The sequence below is a fragment of the Pseudorca crassidens genome, chromosome 11 (assembly GCF_039906515.1).
Source record: "Pseudorca crassidens isolate mPseCra1 chromosome 11, mPseCra1.hap1, whole genome shotgun sequence".
NCBI lineage: Eukaryota > Metazoa > Chordata > Mammalia > Artiodactyla > Delphinidae > Pseudorca > Pseudorca crassidens.
This window is the reverse complement of record NC_090306.1, coordinates 91517751-91537542: the sequence shown is the minus strand read 5'-3', so window position 1 is coordinate 91537542 and position 19792 is coordinate 91517751. Positions and strand designations below refer to the sequence as shown.

Below are 19792 nucleotides of genomic sequence, written 5' to 3'. Positions count from 1 at the left end.
CTTTGCCAGAGGTGCTTGTGATGTCAGCTGTTGACCAGGCCTCACTGGCCCAGGGCTCCAGGGGCTGCCTGGACCTCTCCCTGGCTTCCTGTAGGCCTCTGTGGATAGGTCAGAGGTATTCATCTCCACCAGGCCTGGGTTGGGCCCAGGCTGGGTCAGGAGCCAGAGGGGACCAGCTGGGGACTTGGTTTGACCCCCAAGGGGAGAGCTGCTTGTCCCTCCATGACCCTCACCCCTAATCCCAGAATGCTGCCACCATCCACAAATATCACTTCATGCTGCCCTTTGGGGCGGGACATGCCAGGTTGAGATAACCTGTTTTTCTCCATTCCCCCACTCCCCAAGAGCTTCATCAAGGCACACAATGACAGTCAGAACTCCATCCTTTGCAGGCGAGTTAGCTGCAGGAGGCAAGAGGCAATAACAGGCGGCACCTGTATGTCCTCTGCCTGATGGGAAGGAAATCCAAGAGTGGCACCCAGAGGTGTCTGCAGACCCAGGGGACTAGAGCTTGGTTAGCCAAGTTCTAGTTGGCAGAGTGGAAGGCAGTCAGCGACACGAGCAACCATCTTTTATCTAGCATCTTCATTTCCCTTGATTTTTTTTTTCTGCAGGGTCACATTTTCCGGTCTCTTAACTGAGTGAAGTTCTCAGGCTCCAACTGTGGGGTGAGAGCTCACTGGTACCATACAAACAATGCACGGCTTGGGAAAATCATTTCTTTTAATGACAGAGAAAGCACACCAAACTATGACAGAAGCCCGTCAGGAGTTGCCACTGTACAAATCAATGCCCAGAGGCCCAGAGCTAGCATCAGACATTCACAGGGAAGTCAGTCGCGGTTAAGGAAACATCCACGCAGCATCTCGGACAGGAGGAGGCGAGAGACAGCAATGACTCAGGATGTGCTGTGTATCTGTGACTTGGACTCCTCTGTAGGCAGTTTTTTTTTCCCCTTCCTCATCGGATGCTGGGGGCTGGGGAGGTTTGCAAATGACCGAGTGGAAGAGAGGCCTTGTGTATCAGCATCACAGAAGAGCCAATGCTGTAGACAGATGTGGCCCGAGTACTCCATGGGTCATACCCATGAAATACGACTTGACATTGGTCCTCTGAACAATGGCTCAGGGAGCTAGTACAACGTTTGAACAGCAGCTCCTTTAGACTCTGGGGTCTGCGCACAAGTTCCCAAAGGCATGCTAGGAAATAGTTTTGTCAACGAAACTTTGCCATCCTAAAGGGTAAGAGTCATTCTCCTAGTTTTTACTGCATGTTATCTAGGTTTCAAATGACAGGACAAGAAAAAAAAGGCAGCGACTCAAAAATTATTTGGAATATTGTGGCACTTCACTAATCTCTTTTGCTTATAAGATATGGCAAAGCAAACAGAACCCTGTCGACATAAACTCTCATTATAGATAACCCTATACTGTACACTCTCAGAATACAGAAAGAATCCATCCTATCATACATGTTTCATCTTTAAAAATAATCTAACATAGTCATATCCTCTGGCTAGTAACAAACTATGAACATCTTCTGAGAATACAGAGGAAACTCTGGGGTTAATAGTAAATTCTCTGACGTGCCCCCCCCATCCCCTATGCAGCATCATCTATGAACACATTTCTGCAAAAGCATCCCAGCATCATTCCTAACTAGGAAAGGAAATGGATATGTTAGTTTCACCAAATGGACTTTTAGCAAGAAGTGATGGGACATTTTTACCTTGGCAAAAATGAAGCACAAACATAACATTTTACAGGTTCAGGCCCATGCAAATGCATGTTTTTTTTTTTTTTTATGTGGGGGGAATTTATTCTCACCCCGAAATCACGATTAGCATGCAGGTTTTTTTCAACTATTGAGTTAATTATTGGCAGTGCAGCTCTTTTGGGTAACCATGATCACTAAGGCAAGGTTATTATTTCACCTTGTGCAGAATATAGTAATATCTTCTCAGATGCATGTTTATACAGTGTAGACCTGCAACTGTATCTTTAAAAAAAGAAATCTCAAAACACAGATCCCTAAACACAATCCAGTTGAAAATGAACTGTTAAGCTTTTAGAAATATATTTTAAACTACAAGGCTACCCTGTTTTGGGGTTTTTTTTTTTAATGAACATTTTAAAAAGTTCCCACCCCTAAAAATATGCCAAATGATGTCTTCGTCATTGGTAACAGTCTCACCAATTTGCTACCATGGTTTAACTCTTGCGGAATTGCAGCTACTAAGGTAATGTGTAATAAATATAATGCTTTTCAGGGTCGGTGCAGTGAAGTTCTCCAACTGTCAACCTGGAACCTGAACGACCTTTAGTTCTCAGTCTATCTGCTGGACAGTGGTCCCTGGCAAGGGGTGTTCAACTGCCCCAGGGGTGCTTTCAGATGAGGTCAGCTTGGCTGCCCCACGTTGGCCTTCTAGCTCTGGATCCAGCTGTAATCTGACCTGCAGGCCAGTGGCATGTCCTTTGTTTCTCAACAGGAGCTCATGAGAGCTGTATTTGCTTATTCAAGAGCAGCTGAGGCAGTAAAGGCAGCTCCTTGGCCCAGCCAAAAACAGACGCCAGGTGAGACTCGTATGTTCGTGTGAAGCCAATGCAGCAGCAGAACTGGCAAGTCCCCGGGGAACATTCTTTGGCCTGGACGTTTCATACAACAGAACCTTTGGAAGATGACAAGTGGATTGACTGAATCCTGATGGCCAACGTCCTCTGTAAGTCCTGGAGCACATCCTGGCCCGTCCCTTCGCCATTTTTGTCATATAGGAGCTGCTTGAATGCTTCGTTTTCGATGAGGACCATCATGTTTTTGAGAAAGTAGCCTTCGCAATATGCTGAGAGCTCCATGACTCCAAGAAACTGTGGAGAGTGGAGAAGAAGCAGGAGATGGTTATGTTTCTGAAAGCACCTGTTTTCACACGTGTTGATGGCGAACACCTGTTAAAGGAGACTGCGACAGTGGCCCCGATTCTGCATCCTTTGCTGTATTCACACCCAGGGTATGTGACTTTGCAGCTCCTCCCGTCAAAGGGCTGAGTCCATTTCTCCCTGCCTTGGCCTTGTGAGTTGCTCAGGCCAAGAGAACGTGGTTGAAGTGAGAGTTGCCAGCTCTGAGCTGGCTTCAAGTGGCCATGTGTGTTTCTGTGCTCTCTCTCAGAACCCTGCCTCTGCCTCAAAAACAAGCCTGAGCTAGCCTGCTTGCAGCTTCAACAACCACATGAAACTGACCCGACAGCGACAGAGCCCAGCCAGGATCAGCACAGCCAGCCACAGCCGACCGGCCAGCTGACCTCAGAAGCAAGGCTGGCTGAGACCAGAAGAGCCCACCCATGCTGTCAACTCATGCACTAACACTGGGTTTTGAGTCTCTTTGCTCCACTACAGATAACTGGGGCACTGACGGAGTTGCAGACACAGTTCTAATCTCTTTACAAGTATCAATTAGCTCACTTAATTCTCACAACCATCCTATGAGTGGGCACTGCCTACCTACCCCCTGTATTTAGGGCAGTGGTTCTCGACCAGGGGTGATTTTGTCTCTCAGGCGACATCTGGAAGTCTGGACACATTTTTGGTTGTCACAACTCGGGGGCAGGGGTGGAGCGTGTACTACTGGCATCTAGTGGGCAGAAGCCAGGGATGCCACTAAATACCCCACCATGCAGAGGACAGACCCCCTGGCAGAGAATTACGCAGCTCACTTTGTCAGTAGTGCCAAGGTTGAGAAACCGATCAAGAGACATAGCTCCTGACAGACTAAACCAATACGGAAGGGATGACATTGACCTGCCTCACTTTACAAGCCCAAGAAGAAGGCTTGGTAGACAGTAGCCACAATATGGATCTGTTGAATGTATGAATGAACAGTTAATTCTCAGAGTAGTGACACCAGCAGCAAACACTGAGTGACAGCATATCATGTGCTGAGCACCGTGCTAGGCACTTCACGTGCATCATCTCAAAGTCCTCAAATTTCCTTGAGGCAGGTACTATTACCACCTTCGATTTATAGATGAGGAAAGTGAGACAAGGGAGTAGCTGACAACAATTCACACATGTCGAGGACAGAACCAGGAGCTGAACCCTGGTAACTCAAGTCCTGAAGGCTGTGTGTTTAACCATTAGGATGCACTGCCTCCGGCCTGATACCATTCAACCTTGGAAGCGTGCTTGGTGGAAGCGTGCTTGGTAGAAGCGTGCTTGGTGGAAGCGTGCTTGGCGGAAGTGTGCTCGGCGGAAGTGTGCTGTTTGAGATGCAGAAGCAAATGTGCATACGAGGTCCGCTGTGTCCGTATTCAGACCTTTTCTACAGTTTTCAAAGCCTGTAAGTCTCTCTTTTGCAATGAGCTGGACGCTCAGTAGTTAAATGTTCCCTGAGATGATATCCTGCTGCTTTATTTAGATGCTAAATTATCTAAATTATCTAAATGTGGAATTTACCATTCTGAACTCCCCAATATGCTGTCCTTAAGCCAGAGATGCACTTTAAGCTGCCCCATGTGGGATGGTGGAATTACGATGAGGCAGTGCCAACAGGGCGATGGTGGAATGAGCGGGACACCTGGATTCAAGTTGAGGCTCCCCCACTTTTCTGAATATGTGACCAGGGCTGGGTCACTTGGCCTCTGGCTTTAGGTTCCTCATTTTCAAAATGGGAACTATGTCACTTGCATCATAGACCTGTTGAGGGGATTGAATGGAACATAACTGATGGCAGAGTTGTCATCTGTCACATTTAGGGGATGCAGGTTAGGAAGGGAGCTAAGGGAGGGAGCTTTGGAACCTGCATGAGTTTTTAATCCAGACTTTGCCACCTCCAGCCATCTGCTGCTGGGCAAGTTATTTAATCTCTCTGTGCCTCCATATTCCTGTCCCTAAAATGGGGGAAGATAATAATACCTACCTAATAAGCTGTCGCTGGCATTAAATGAGATAATACATGGCACATTCAGAACAATGGCTCATTGTAGTCAGTGCTCACTCAATGTTAGCTGGCATGCTAAATGTAAACTATTCATAATTATTACCCTCATCTCACTCATTTAAATCCAGGGACCCACGTGGACAAACTAGGTGCCTAGGTTGGGATAAGAGGAGTTGACTGTATCTATGGAACCTAGTTCAGCTAACTGGCCCATAGAAGGAACAAGCCTGTAACCTTTTTTTCTTTTTTTTAAAACTATTATTGTTATTTTTTGGCTGCATCACATGGCTTGCGGGATCTCAGTTCTCCGACCAGGGACTGAATCCAGGCCACGGCAGTGAAAGCCTGCAATCCTAACCACTAGGCCACTAGGGAACTCCCCCAAGCCTGTACCTCGAACTCACTGACACCATGTGCTAATTCACTGAGTCAATGACCTATCTTCATAAAAATCATGTGCAACTTTGGGCAAGTCAAATCACTTCTCTGGGCCTCAGTTTCCCAAGCTACAAAATGAGGGGGTGTGAACTGGAGGGTACCATGCTCTGTGCATTCAGGACACGGACACACCAGGTAATCCTGTGGTCTCTGAGAGGCTTAGGGGGCCTGGTGAGCTTTATCAGGTGGGCAGGATTGTTATCACACAAATGTTCACAGAGACGCACAGCATCCTGGAGCTGGAAGAGTTCTTAGGAATGCTTTCATTCTTTCAACATGAACCCTCCTTTTAGAGTCACAGAGAAAAGGCCTCATTGTACCTGTGGCGAAACTAAGGCTCAGAGTTGCCTATCTCTGAGTCTGTGGACAGAGAGAGACCCTCTCCCCTTACCACACCTAGCCACTTGCTTTGTATAGGGGTGTCTCTCATCACAAGTTAGTGTAATTGGAGAAGAATAAGCACAATAAGTACTTCCATTTATATTTGGTGATATTTATTGAATGGTGAGTATATATCAGATGCTTGCCTACCTTTACACAGCTAATTACAGACAGAACTGGGACCAGACCTCTCACCTTCTAGACCAATGGTTGACAAACTACAGGCCTGTGAGCCAAATCTGGCCCACCACCTGTTTTTGTAAATAAAGTTTTATTGGGAGACAGCCACATCCATTCATTTACATATTGTCTCTGGCTGCTTTTCACTACAATGGCAGAATTGAGTAGGATCAAAGTGACAGCATGGCCTCTGTGAAAATACTTATCTGGACCTTCATAGAAGAAGTGTGCTGACCCCTGTCCTAGACAGTACCTTTTTCAAGTGCAGAGACCATATCTTACTAATTTCTTATGCAGATGTATATACACCTCCTGGTAAACAGTGGGCTCACAATAAACACTAGGGAATGAATCCCTTGGTTTCCAAACACGTGTTCTTCCCATCACAGTGCCCCGTTGAGCTTACTGCGTTAGCTTAGATTCAATCTGATGAACCAGCTTGTTCTTATTCTCAAGTTGAAAGACACCCTGAAAGGGCCATCAGAAGCTCCAGGGCCTCTTCTTCATGACTGAATAGTTCGGGACAGCTTTGCTAGCAAAAGAAAGATGAGGAAGCCATGCATTTATGGGCTAGGCTTCTCCTCTGGGCTGGAAAACTCCACAGCTGTCTCCAATGGTTAGGTGCAGAACAGAGGTAATGTTGCCAAGAACTTGTTGACATTTGAAGCATGGCTGTTAGTATCTCAACGCCTGCATTTCCTGGGGTTCTAAACCGAGTATTGGTTTCTTTTCTGTCTCTTTTACTAAACTAGTCTCAGCACACAGCACAATCTGGCAGTAATAGAATCCACGTGGCAGGTTATCATTAGCGGGAGCTGCAGGATCCACAGCACAGGGGGAAGCGGCACATAGAAAGGGCAAGGGGTGCTGGCATCGTCCCGTTCTCCATGCAAGTGTCAGGAAGGGCAGGCGTTGACCTTGGAAACATTCCAGTATGAGGCCTGGGAGGGTAGACAGAGGCTGGCGTCTGCAAAAGACCAAGCTCTGGCTGCAGAGGCACATCCATGAAAGAGGCAGTTCTTTGCCATAGGTGTTCCAAGCCTGTAGCACTAATGTATTCCCAGCCCGGGCTCACGTTGCATCCGGTGTGTTATTAGATAAAAAGAGAGCTACAGAAGCTGCCTGCCAAGGATCCTGAAGTTATTAAAATGGAACTGTGGAACGCAGGCCTTGCTGCCAAGGAGATAGGCCACAGCAAAGCCACTGTGGATGGGGGTTCACAGGGCAGTCTGGGTGTGCAGTGGCCAGGGGAGGGGGCAGAGGACCGTGAGACTAATTGGGCCCCTTCCTGGGTAGAGAGTTTCTCTGGATGCCATTTCTCTGGATGCCAGTAACCAGTTTCTCTGGTTACTTTGTGCAAAGTAACCAGTTCAAGATTTAAAAAAAAATTTTTTTTGCTGTGTCCCAAGAAACCAGATTTTGGTAAAACCCTGACTTAACCCAAACATCCAGTGTGTGTGGGTAGAGAGTAGCCTGACTGAACCTTTTGATTTACTGATGAGCAATCAGAAAATCTTTTTTGAGGATTATTGCAAGGATTATTCCAAATATTTTGAACATTTATTAGGCCAGACAATAAACACAAGGAAGAACCTGTGCTTTGGAGTGAGGCAAATCTACGTTTACATTCTGAGCAAATATCCCAAAGAACTGAAAGAAGGGACTGGAACAGATATTTGCACACCCCTGTTCATAGCAGCATTATTCACAAGAGCCAAAAGGTGGATGCAACCCAGGTATCCACTGATGGATGAATGGATAAACACAATGTGGTACATACATGCAATGGAATATCATTCAGCCTAAAAAAGAAATGAAATTCTGACACACACTACAACATGGATGAACCCTGAGGACACGGTGCTAACTGAAAGAAGCCAGCCTGAAAAATAAGCCAGACAAATACCATATGATTCCATTTACATGAAGTACCTAGAGCAAACTCACAGAGACAGAAAGTAGAATGATGGTTGCCAGGCCTGGGGAGGAGGAGGAAATGGGGAGTTAGTGTTTAACGGGTATAGATTTTCAGTTTGGGAAGATGAAGAATTCTGGAGATGGATGGCAGTGATGGTTGCACAACAATGCGAATGTACGTAATACCGCTGGAGTGTACACTTAGAAATGGTTAAAATGGTAAGTTTCACATTACGTATGTTTTACCACAATGGAAAAAAATCTCTGTAATAGCTGTGTGACCTTAAGCAAGTTACTTCACCTCTCTGTGCCTCAGTTTCCTTATTATAACATGGGACTAATGAAAGGGTTGTGGTGAGGATTTAAAAAGGTAATGCAACAAAGCTTGAAGCACAGAGGCCTGCACCTGGAAAGGACTCAGGGAATGTTGGTGTAAAACAGAAAATAACATCTCAAACGCAACCTGTGTTTTCACAACGAGCAGAGTAACCATTATTCACATCAGTTGTCACTCTACAACCGTGGATGTGGGAGGCATGTGTGCTGAGCTCCAGTTATACCAAAGAAGAGTGCTTTGCTTTAAATTAACTCCTGATCTTAATTTATTTCATTGTTTCTTCCCAGCAGATGCTAATCCCCCTGTCCTGAGCACATGAACCAAAATGAAGTGGCACCTGGACACACGATTTTAATTCTCTTGGTCCCGGTATCCCCACTTGTGAAGTGAATTGGATGAAATCGGTGGTTCACTGATTTTACTCCAGAAACTGGAGTGAAGACTGGCCTTAGGGCTGAAATCACAAAGGTTGCCCTGGGAGCCTGTTAAAAATACAGATTCCTGGGCTTCCCTGCAGAGATCTTTGGGGTGAAGGGCCACACCGAGATTCCAGATGTCTCTCCAGGTGTTGGGGCCCCCTGAGTAGGAGGAATCCTTGGACCTCTCTAGTGTTGACAGCCTGTTCTCAATCTTGGCACATCTGAGAATCACCCAGGAAGCTATGAAAAAAATACCTTTTTTCCAGGCTCCACCCCCAGAGATTGATGAATTGGTCTGTGATAGGTCCCAGGCATGGGGATTTTTTTTTTTTTGCGGTACGCGGGCCTCTCACTGCTGTGGCCTCTCCCGTTGCAGAGCACAGGCTCCGGACGCGCAGGCTCAGCGGCCATGGCTCACGGGCCCAGCCGCTCCGCGGCATGTGGGATCTTCCCGGACCGGGGCACGAACCCGTGTCCCCTGCATCGGCAGGCGGACTCTCAACCACTGCGCCACCAGGGAAGCCCCAGGCATGGGGATTTTAAGTGAGTGCCCAGGTGATTCTACCGTGCAGCCAGCATTGGGAACCTCAGTTCTAGCATAATGGTTCTCACCTGTGAACACCCCCAGAATCACCTGGAGGGCCTGGGAAGCCATAGATGGCCAGCCCTCACTCACAAAGTTTCTGATTCAGCAGGTCTGGGTGGGGCCTACAATATACATTCCTGACAAGTTTCTGGTTGATACTGATGCTGCTGGATTGGAGACAACACTTGGAGAACCACTGTTCGAGAAGCTTGCTGCTCAAGGTGTGGCCTAGACCAGCTGCAGAGGCTTCACCTGGGAGCCTGTTAGAAACGCAGGACCAGCGCCCACCCCAGAGCCTGCTGAATCAGAGTCTGCGATGTGACTCATACGCATGCCACAGTTTGAGAATGACTGCTTTTGAAACTTCTGCTTGCTTGCTTTCACTGTGTTCTGGAGGGGCGGATGAAGGGAAAGACACCTCTTCTAAGCAGGAAGCAGACCTTGGGAGGAATGATGACGGCTGGTCTAAATGCACAGGCCCGGCATCCGCGCTCTACCCGGACTCAGAGTGTGTGCAAAGGAAGCCCCTCCCGCGTCAGGGCACGGGGGGCGCTCGGGAAGCGAGAACGGGATCGATTACCTTGGCGTGGTTGTAAATATCCACACAGTTGTCGGTATTGATGCTCTTTGCGCAGATAATCTCACAGTGTCGCTGCAAAGCCTCCAGCTGGAAAAATTTAGCAGCAGACAGAAGCTAAAAACCATGAAAAGAGCCTGTTAGAGGTTGGGAGGTGGAAGGAAAGCAACGCCCATGGTGAGAAAACTCTTCACCTCCCACAGCGGTACCCAAGGTGAAGGCACCGGGAATAAAGTGTCGGACATCACTCTAAAGCCGGAAGGTTACACTAGAGCTTTTGCTGGCATTAGAGGACTAAAGACTCAGTGACAGAATTCAACTGCAGGGGAAGATGGCAGGGGGGAGGGGTGGGGTCGAAGTGAATCAAATTTACATTTATTACAGCAAGAGGTCAAGCAGAAATGCCTAAAATTGTTACATCCAGAAATAAGGGTGACGCTCTTATTCCGCAAGGTGGGTATCAATGTGGCTCACTCCCTCCATTTATGCATGTCTCCACACACATGTCACCTCAGGACTCCTCCCTCCATCACGATCTGGCCCCCCTACCCTGTCTGAGTTTTCCTCACAGCCCTTCTCACACCAGACATGATGTCATGCCTGTCGCCCTCCCCAGAGACCAGGAGGGCAGGCATCTCTGTCCCTTTGCATAGCTGCTGTATTCCAGCCCTGAGCACGGCACCTGGCCGTGGAAGATGCTGAACAGAGGCTCTGGGGAGGGGAAGAAAGGGCTGAAGCAAGAGTTCAAAGGGATTGCCTTTGGGGAAAGGACTGGGAGGATGGGGTGGGGGGTGGCTGGGTGAGGTGCTTTTTATGTACTGTAAAGCTCTTCTGTATTATCTACATGATTGAAATGTATGTTCATTATTTCAATTTGAAAATAATTTTTAAAAAGGTTTACAAAAGAGTCTGAGTCCTCAGAGTGTAGTTTAGTCCTGAGGTTGTGACGAGTCAGAGGAGCCGTCCAGAGAGACAGGAGAGTAACTTTGGGGGGCGGGGGAGTGACCACAGAAGGTTTCACAGAGTAAGAACAAAAGGATAAATGGCCCCCAGTGAACACACAGCCCCTGTGACACAAGCCAGGCACTGTAGTAAGCACCTTACAAATAGAAACTCTTAAGATCTTCAAAACCCAATGGGGTAGATATTGTTATCCTCATTCTACAGGTTGGGAAACTGAGGATCAGAGAGGTTAAATTACGCTCCAAGATCACACAGCTCAGAAGGGGTAGAGCCTGGATCTGAACCCAGTCTGGCCCAGAGCCCATGTCTGAACCACCACGTGGTGTCACCTCTTGAACAACTCATAGTGTTCTGACATCTCTCATCAGCCACCCTGGGCTTCAGGCACCTGAATGGGCTCCTGGCTCTCTCGCTCAGGAATATCAAAGTGATTTTGGCTTCTGGTTCAAAGCTACCAGCTTTGACACGAGTTCCACTTCTAGGAAGGAGCAGGGAGGGCAGAAGAGGCAGAGTTACGAGAGGTGGACAGGAGACAGGGAGAGCCAGGGAGCTGCAGGAATGAGGGGCCTGAGTGAGGCCAGGAGAGCTTTGTAACTGGTTCTTGGCTTCTGCCTCAGTGGACGTGCTGAGATTTGAGGAATGCTTTCAGACCACATATTTCTCTTACAAATGACAAGGGAGAAGTCGTCAAAGATAGTTCCTGATGATGCTATTTGAGCCCCAGCTGTGCCTGAAGCTAGCGCTAGCCTCAGACTCTTCAGTAAATTTCCTTTCCTCCACCCGCCAAAGCCAGTTAAAATTGGGCTTCACTCAGCTTCACTCAGTTGCTATTGAAAGGGATCAGACTAGCGCACCCAGCGCCCCAGCCTTCCGGGGGAGGGGCTCTGATGAGAAGCCCTTGGGAGATCTAAGGAGGCAGGCAGGACCCCAAAGCCTGCATCCAAGTGAAGACCCAGCGCAGCCTCCCCCCAGACACCGCCCGTGCGTGCCACCCACTCAATGACACAGCGGATTCCTTACCTCCATGATCTCGTTGTTTTTAATGAGAAGCGACTCTGGGCCACCGTAGTAGAGGTACTGCATGACCAGCTGCAAGACAGAACACAGTGAGCAAAGTGTCAATGGCACACAGACACAGACATCTTGAAGCCATCCACTCAAACCCTCAGGCTGGTTCTGAGTCCCTGTATGACACCCCTTTCTAAGGGCGGCCATTCCCGCCGGATCACTGCCTTTCAGGAGAAGCTCCCTTTAAACGTTGTATAGGCTGGACAGTTTTCCTTACACCGTGCTGCCATCTGTCTCCCTGTGGTTCATCCTCAGGGCCAAATCAAACAATTCTAAGCTCTGCTCTCTAGGATGGCTTTCCCCCATCTATGAGTGATAATCACGGGTTGTCCTCCTACCTCCCACCCCATCGAGCTGCCCAGAACTGCAGCACACATGGTGTGGCTTAAAGACCCTACACCAGCGGCAGTCCCCCTGGGAACATGGCCCGGTTTGACTAGAAACCTCTTGTTTAAGTTCCAGAGGGTGACTGAGCCACGGTGAAACCACCTGCTTATTATAACTTGACATCAGGGGTCCAGGGTCTCAACGTTTCATTGATGGTGTGAACTGTCCAAGCCAGGCTTTGTACATGGGACTCAGGATGCGGGATGGTGTGCAGAGTCCCAGAGCTTTGCAAACTGGTGTCCCTCAAGTAGAATGAAGCCTAAGGATGTGTTAGTATTGGCTGTCACCACCTCCCATGGAGCTGAGTATAAATTTTTTAGGGGGTGTGTATCCTTCCCAGTTGGCTACTGTCTCCACTACTCTCTAATGTTTTCTGCCTGCCTGTATGACACGCTGACTTTACCTGCCTGGGCTTAATAAAGGTGTGTTGGAAAAATCTGTAGACTGTTACTTCCATTTTGGGGCGCCTATAAAATGAGGTGCTTGGACTGGGCTGCCCTCTATGGTCCCTTCAGGCTCTGAGAGTCTGTGACTAATACAGAACAGTGGTTAGGAGCAAGGAACCTGGAGCTGGGCTGCCTCAGCTTCTGATCTGCCTCTGCCACTTAAAAGCTGGGTGACCTGAATTAAGTTAGGCTCTCTGTGCCTCAGTTTCATCATCTGTAAAGTGGGGATAATATGACCTACGTCATGGAGTTGTGATCAGGATTAAATGAGTTAATATATGTAACAGGCCTAACAGGGGCCTGGCAGGTGCATGGCAAGAGCTCAATAAATGTTAGCTCTTCAATTTTCTCTGCGGTTGAAAAACCTTCTTCCAGGAGTGCTTCTGCCATGTGCTGCCACTTTCTTACTCAGGCCATTTAACATCCTTTGTGACTGATCTCAATCTACTTTTTGCATGTGTGTTTAAAATAATCATTTTTCAGCTCATATAACTCAATAACAAAAAAAGACAACCCAACCAAAAACTGGGCAGAAGACTAAAACAGACATTTCTCCAAAGAAGACATACAGATGGCCAATAGGCACATACAAAGATGCTCAATACTGCTAAATATTAGAGAAATGCAAATCAAAACTATAATGAGGTGTCACCTCACACAGGTCAGAATGGCCATTATTAAAAAATCTACAAATAAGAAATGCTGGAGAGGGTGTGGAGGAAGGGAACCCTCCTACACTGTTGGTGGGAATGTAAATTGGTGCAGGCACTATGGAGAACAGTATGGAGGTTCCTTAAAAAACTAAAAATAGAACTACCATATGACCCAGCAATCCCAATCCTGGGCATATATCCAGAGAAAACTCTAATTCGAGAAGATACATGCACCCCAATGCTCACAGCAGCACTATTTACAATAGTCAAGACATGGAAACAACCTAAATGTCCACTGACAGATGAATAGACAAAGAAGATGTGGTATATTACTCAGCCACAAAAAGAATGAAATAATGCCATTTGCAGCAACATGGGTGGGCCTAGAGATTATCATACTAAGTGAAGTTAAGTCAGAGAAAGACAAATACCATATATCACTTATAAGTGGAATCTAAAATGACACAAATGAACTTATTTACGAAACAGAAGCAGACTCACAGCCATAGAAAACAAACTTATGGTTACCAAAGGGGGAAGGGGGAGGGGGAGGGACAAATTAGGAGCTTGGGATCAACATATACACACTACTATATATAAAATAGATAAACAACAAGGTCCTACTGTATAGCACAGGGAACTATATTCAATATCCTGTAATAAACCATAACGGAAAAGAATATGTATATATATATGTATAACTGAATCACTTTGTTGTACACCAGAAACAAACGCAACATTGTAAATCAACTATACTTCAGTAAAACAGTAATTGTTCAAAAAACATGTATATGTATATATTATTTAGTTGTATTGAAATAGAGTTCATATGACACAAGATGCTTTGATCTAAAGTATACAGTTCAATGGTTTTTAGAATATTCACAATGTTGTGCAACCATCACCACAATCTAATTTTAGAACATTTTCAACACCCCCAGGAAAAACCCCACGCCCACCAGCAGTCTCTCCCATTTCCTACTTGTGCTGGCAACCACTGTGATTTGCCTGTTCCGGACATTTCATACAGACGGAATCATACAGCATGTGCTCTTTTGTGTCTGGCTTCTGTCACTTAGTGTGCATGTTTTCAAGGTTCACCCTGCTGTCACATGTATCACTCTTTCACCTATCTTCTATTGCTGAACAATATCCCGTTGTGTGGATGTACCACATTTTGTGTATCCATTCATCAGCCGATGGACATTTGGGTTGTTTCCACTTTTCTGCTGTTATGAATACGGCTACTATGGCTCAACTTACTTTTTCAGATCTCACCTGCCACTCTGCCCTTCTCGCCTCCTAACCTTGATAACATCTGCCTTTTTCACTCTGACCGCTCCCAACCATTTGCCTTGAGCAGAACCTACCACCACCGTCTCTTTCACTCCTCTGCTTTTGCCCACGCTGTTCCCTCTGCTTGGATGCCCTTCCCTTCTTCTCCACCTGTTGATCTCTGGCCCCTCCTTCGGGATCTAGCTCAGTGGTCACCTCTGTGAAGCCTTCTCAGATCTGCTCAGATCTCTCAGCTGCCTCCCACCCCGTGCCGGGCAGCCCATCACGCGTGACTGCAGTGTTACTTCCCGCTGGAGTCTGAGGGCACAGACTGGGTCTCGTCCATCTCTGCCTCCCCAGTGCCTGCCCTTCCTCTTTTGCATTTGAGTCTGGCCACCTGCCTGTTGCAGAGATGGCGGTGCTTTAATGGTGATGGCTGAGGCTTTGTGAAATGATATCGTAGCGTTATTTACCCGCCCCGCCCCCCCAAACCTGATGGGTCATAAGCATCTAAAACACCACATCGGTGAATGCTGGGACATTTGCTTTATTAAAATCCATTTATTCCCCTAGCATCTCTCTTTTATAAAGGCCAAACCAACAATAATAACGGTAAGAGCCATAATAATAACTGTCCTGAACACAGGGCCGCTCCAGTTACAAAGCATGTTATCTCATTTCCTCACGGTTGGGTTGTTGACTTGAAATGCTTCTTTCAAGAGCATGGATGGAGAACCTGGGGCTCATGGAATTTAAACTGGGCTGAGCCATGTCACCTTCAGACTCGGCCAGCACAAGCCTTTCCCGCAAGGGGGCGGAATGGACCCTTATTAGGCCAAAGGGCCTGTTTATGGAGTTGTTTTTCTTGGCAGCGGTCCGCCTGCATGAAGCAGGATGTAAACGGAGTCCACAGCCTCGTGGAGGCCCTGCTGCCAGGTGCAGCCTCAGCTGCATGGGGCTCTTGCCCGTGTATGATGTTAAATATTCTTGCAGGGAGGAAACTCAAAGCTGCCTCATTTACTAAAATTCTTCTGTTCAGCAGGGAAGTGAAGTGAGCAGGCCCCTGGGAGCCTCCTTCTGGGTCAGATTCAGCCCTACTTGGCCTATTTTGAGCCACAAATGAGGCTTTTCTTCTTTTATGGGGAAGGGGCAGGCACATGGAAGAGTCCCCAGGGCCTGCTCAATCTTCTCTGCCCATTACAGTAACTGGAGGCTAATGTGGCCGGGAAGCCTAATCCAGCCAAAAGCAATTACAGGTCTATGATTCCTCTGGGGCTGTGCCTTTCCACGTAGGTGTCTCATTTAACCAGCTCCCACAGCACACATTTATTGAGTGCCTACTACAGGCCGGGTTCGGATGACAAGAACCTCCCCAATTAGTCCCATGCTTGATGGCGTACGTGCTCCCTCCATGAGCACTTGGAGAGCTGGGGGGGCACGTGGTTTCCAGCATCTGGCTCATGCTCCAAATGCTAATGGACCTTTCCCCCGGGCTGGGCGATTTTTAGGGAGGACCCAAGGCCCCAGAGCAGGGAGGCAGTTAAGAGGTCAGGTCTGGGAGTCAGCCAGGCCTGGGTCTGAAGCTCAGCTTGGCTGTGATGAGCCGTGGGAGCTCAGGCCACTTCCTCTACCTTGTCTGCTGGGTGGGAGAAGAGCCACCTGGAGGGGGAGCTGGGAGGACTGAATGAGACGATGTGGGGCAGTGGTGCTCAGAGTGGCTCCCTGCAGCAGCATCAACATTACCTGGGATCTTGTAAGAAACATGAATTCTCGGGCCCCACCCCAGGCCTACAGAATCAGGAACTCTGGGGGGCGGGGCCCAGGAATCTGCATCTTAGCGAGTTTTCTGCATCTTAACAAGCAACTCCCTTCACCCCCCCAGCACTTCCCCTGGAGTTTCTGATGCCTCCTAAATTTCGAGAACCACTGAACTTAGAGCACTGGTTCTCCACTTTGGCTGCACATGCCTCTGGATGATGGCAGAGGGTGGATACTTCAAAATGCTGATGCCTGGGCCGCAGCCCAGATTCTGATTTACAGCCTGGACACTGGGGATCGTCAAAGTTCCTCAAATGATTCCACTGCTCAGCTGAGGTTGAGAACCACTGGTTTCGAGCCCTGCACGTAGCTGGAGCACGTGAAATGGGAGCTGCTCTTATTATTGTTCCTCTTTGGAGCAGACTGGGTGCAAATAATGGCTCTGTCACTGACCAGCACTAAGTTCTCTGGGTTTCAGTTTCCCCACCTCTAAAAGTGGCAAGATTAATCCAGATAACCACATGCAAGCAAAGGTCAGTGCCTCATTCATAGTTGGAGTTAAAAATGGGGAAAATGAGGCTCAGAGAAGACAGTGTCTTGTGCATGGTTATTCCATAAGGATTCTTTATTTTGAAGTTTCAACATAACCAAAGGAATGCATCTCTAATGGTGGAAATACTGACACCTCAGTGGGCTTTAGGGCTTTAGTGTGAGGTCATGGTGGCTTCCTGGCAGCCCTCTGAATCACAGGATCTGGGGGACCAGGGTCAATCACCAGTGGAGGGAAGAACCATCATCATCTGGCCAGCCACACTTGGCTTATAGTATTTGGTTCCAATGCATCTTTTCCATCTCCAGTATACCTTAAGACACAGCCGAATGGACTATTATCACTTTCCCTCAAATACACACCACGATTTCCCACTTTTGTGCCTTTGTTTATGCTGTTTCTCCCTCTGGAATACCCTCTCTCTCCTATTCACCAGATGAGGAAGCTGAGGCTCAGATAGTCTGGGTAATTTGTTCAAGGTCACACGAGGGACAATGGTTTCAAACAGGGGAATGCAGCTGTTTAAACTGGGGAAGGTAGCATTTAGATCCTGAAACGCAGCTCTGTCCTTCAAAGCCCAGATCAGGACCTCCGCCCTATGACCCTGGTTACGGCCGTGCTTGCCTCCTGCTTATGTCTGAGTGGTCTCCTCAACCCTCTTGGAATGTGAGCCTCCCGAGGGCCAGCCTGAGTCTTACCCACATTTCCCCAGGGCTGTCCTTCCAGAACTGAACCAGAGGAAACAGATCCTGTTCAGAATCCTATAAACTCCATCCCCAGATCACCCACATTGGCCGACTAACCCTGGCTGTGGGAAGACAGCACGGAGGGGCCACAGTCTCCCCGGTAGGCCCCCTGCTGGACGTAAGCAGCCCACCAGCCTCCATGCCCCCAGTGAGACTCAGAGCTTCAGAGATAGGGCTGCAAGGCCAGATGGGGGTGTGAATTTCTCGTAGCGGCGAGAATTTCTCCTAGTGGCGAGAATGTCATTGCAAGGCTGGATTTATGAATCAGGCACGAAATCCAGGGCCAGATGGCTTCACAGGCAAATTCTACCAAACGTACAGAGAAGAACTTATACCAATTCTTCTCAAACTCTTCCAAAAGATTGAAGAGGAAGGAACACTCCCGAAGACATTCTATGAAGCCACCATTAGCCTGATACCAAAACCAGACAAAGACACCACCAAAAACAAGAAAAAAAAAATGAATCAGGCATGAAGAATGGAGGAAAAGGGAAGAAAGCTACTGTGCCCCCTTAGAGGTGCCCCATAAACCAAACGGTATTGATTTCAAATGGAGGGAGATACGGCAATGTCATCTGGCCTCTGACAAACCTTCCTTTCCTATTTACATTAGGTTCAGACCAATGTTAAAATGACACTGGATTCCCTGAAGTCCACTGGTTCCTGATCACACTGGGCTCAACCGCCTTTGGGGACTTCATACCTGCTGTTCTCTGCCTGGAATGTTCCAACTCCCTTTCTTAAGCCCTAAGCCCCCCATGGTTTGCCAGCTTCTCCTCAGCCTGCAATATTTCAGCGACACCTCATCCAGGGGCCTTCCCCAGTCTCCCGGGTCTGAGTCACCGTAGCTTGTTGGTTCACCCCTCTCTCATGCACAGCCCACTTTATACTGTAACTCAGAGTTACCTCCTCTGGACTGTGAGTCCCCAGGAGAAGAATGTCCTTTATCCTTGTGTCTCCAGGTCCCAACACAGTGTCGGGCACATAGTAGGTGCTCAGTTAATGCTGTGGTAAGTGGGAGGGGCAGTGTGCGGATGGGGGCCAAGAGTGCACGAGCTGATGACTCAGTACAGTGGCTGATCCACAGGTGGCAGGTTGGAGGGACCCACCGGTGCCCCGCACCTACCAGCAGGGTTCCAGGCCACAGCAGGGGCTTACCTGAAAGATGGGGTACTTCACATATCCGATCTCTATGCAGGTGTTGTCATTTGTTGGTTTGTTAGAGAGGAGGGCTTTGAACCTCAGGAGGAACATAAAGAGGGAGATAAGAAGACTCAAAAAGACATCAACAGCTTGCAAGAGACTCAGCTCTCTGATGACAGAACACGTAATGTCTTGTGTCCCCTCCCACTCTGAAATACAATGACATATCCATAGATGGTTTAACATAATGCTCCCCCTTCTGATATGATACCATAATTCAATCTGAAGTTAAAACTAAAACTCTAAAGTTAAAAACAGTGTTTGGAACTGTTAAATTATTTCTCAAACAGGTGATTGGAAAAGAACAAATGTCTTTTAAAACCCCATCCACCTTGTAGGGCCCATCACAAAGGCTGCCTTCTTCCTGGAGTCCTTCCTGATTCAGGCCTCAAGGTCCTCAGGCGCCCACGGAGCTCTCCACCTCCCTCTTCCCCCCTCCCACACAACCTTTGCTCCAAGAGGGCAGGGACTTCTGCCATTTCTGCCTCTGCTGCCTCCTCAGAGCCTATGCCAGGCTGGACCTGATGCACTGTAGGTATTTCATCAACATCTGTGGATTACCTAACCACCTCCCTATGTGGGTGATCTTCTGTCTGGGGTTTGAGGTGCATTTTCCTGCCACTGACTAAACTAAGCTCCTTGTGGGTAGAGACTCAGTCAGTGGAACACATGGATACTCAATATCTTTAGAAATAAGCTAAGCTGTGTCTCTTTTTATAAATTAAACTTTAAATCTGAAATAATCTTAGATTTACAGAAGAGTTGCAAACATCATACAGAGACTTCCAGGATGCCCTTCACCCAGCTTCCCCCGACGTTACATCCTACACAGCCATGGTACCTTTGTTGAAACTAAGAAATTAACATTGGTACAATACTGATCTAGTTCTTCTATGGTGTCACAACCGAGAACCTTGCAAGGGACAGTGTATTTTTCTTGCAGTGGCAAAGCAGACATTTGGGGTATTAGGTTTGGGGG

The 19792-nt window shown here is 47.8% G+C and overlaps 1 protein-coding gene across 5 annotated transcripts in view; it reads right to left on the bottom strand.

The window, feature by feature from the left end:
• Nucleotides 1-705: 705 nt before the first annotated feature.
• The window catches only part of ABTB3 (ankyrin repeat and BTB domain containing 3), a 307888-nt gene continuing 288801 nt past the window's right edge, over nucleotides 706-19792 (bottom strand). For all 5 annotated transcript variants that reach the window (XM_067697855.1, XM_067697854.1, XM_067697853.1 and 2 more), the window contains 4 exons: nucleotides 18769-18850; nucleotides 11748-11816; nucleotides 9768-9881; nucleotides 706-2864 (listed from right to left, as the gene is read on the bottom strand). In XM_067697855.1, the coding sequence (XP_067553956.1) occupies nucleotides 2655-2864; nucleotides 9768-9881; nucleotides 11748-11816; nucleotides 18769-18850 (475 nt within the window). In that variant the 3' untranslated portion in view covers nucleotides 706-2654. The remainder of the gene's footprint in view (nucleotides 2865-9767; nucleotides 9882-11747; nucleotides 11817-18768; nucleotides 18851-19792) is intronic.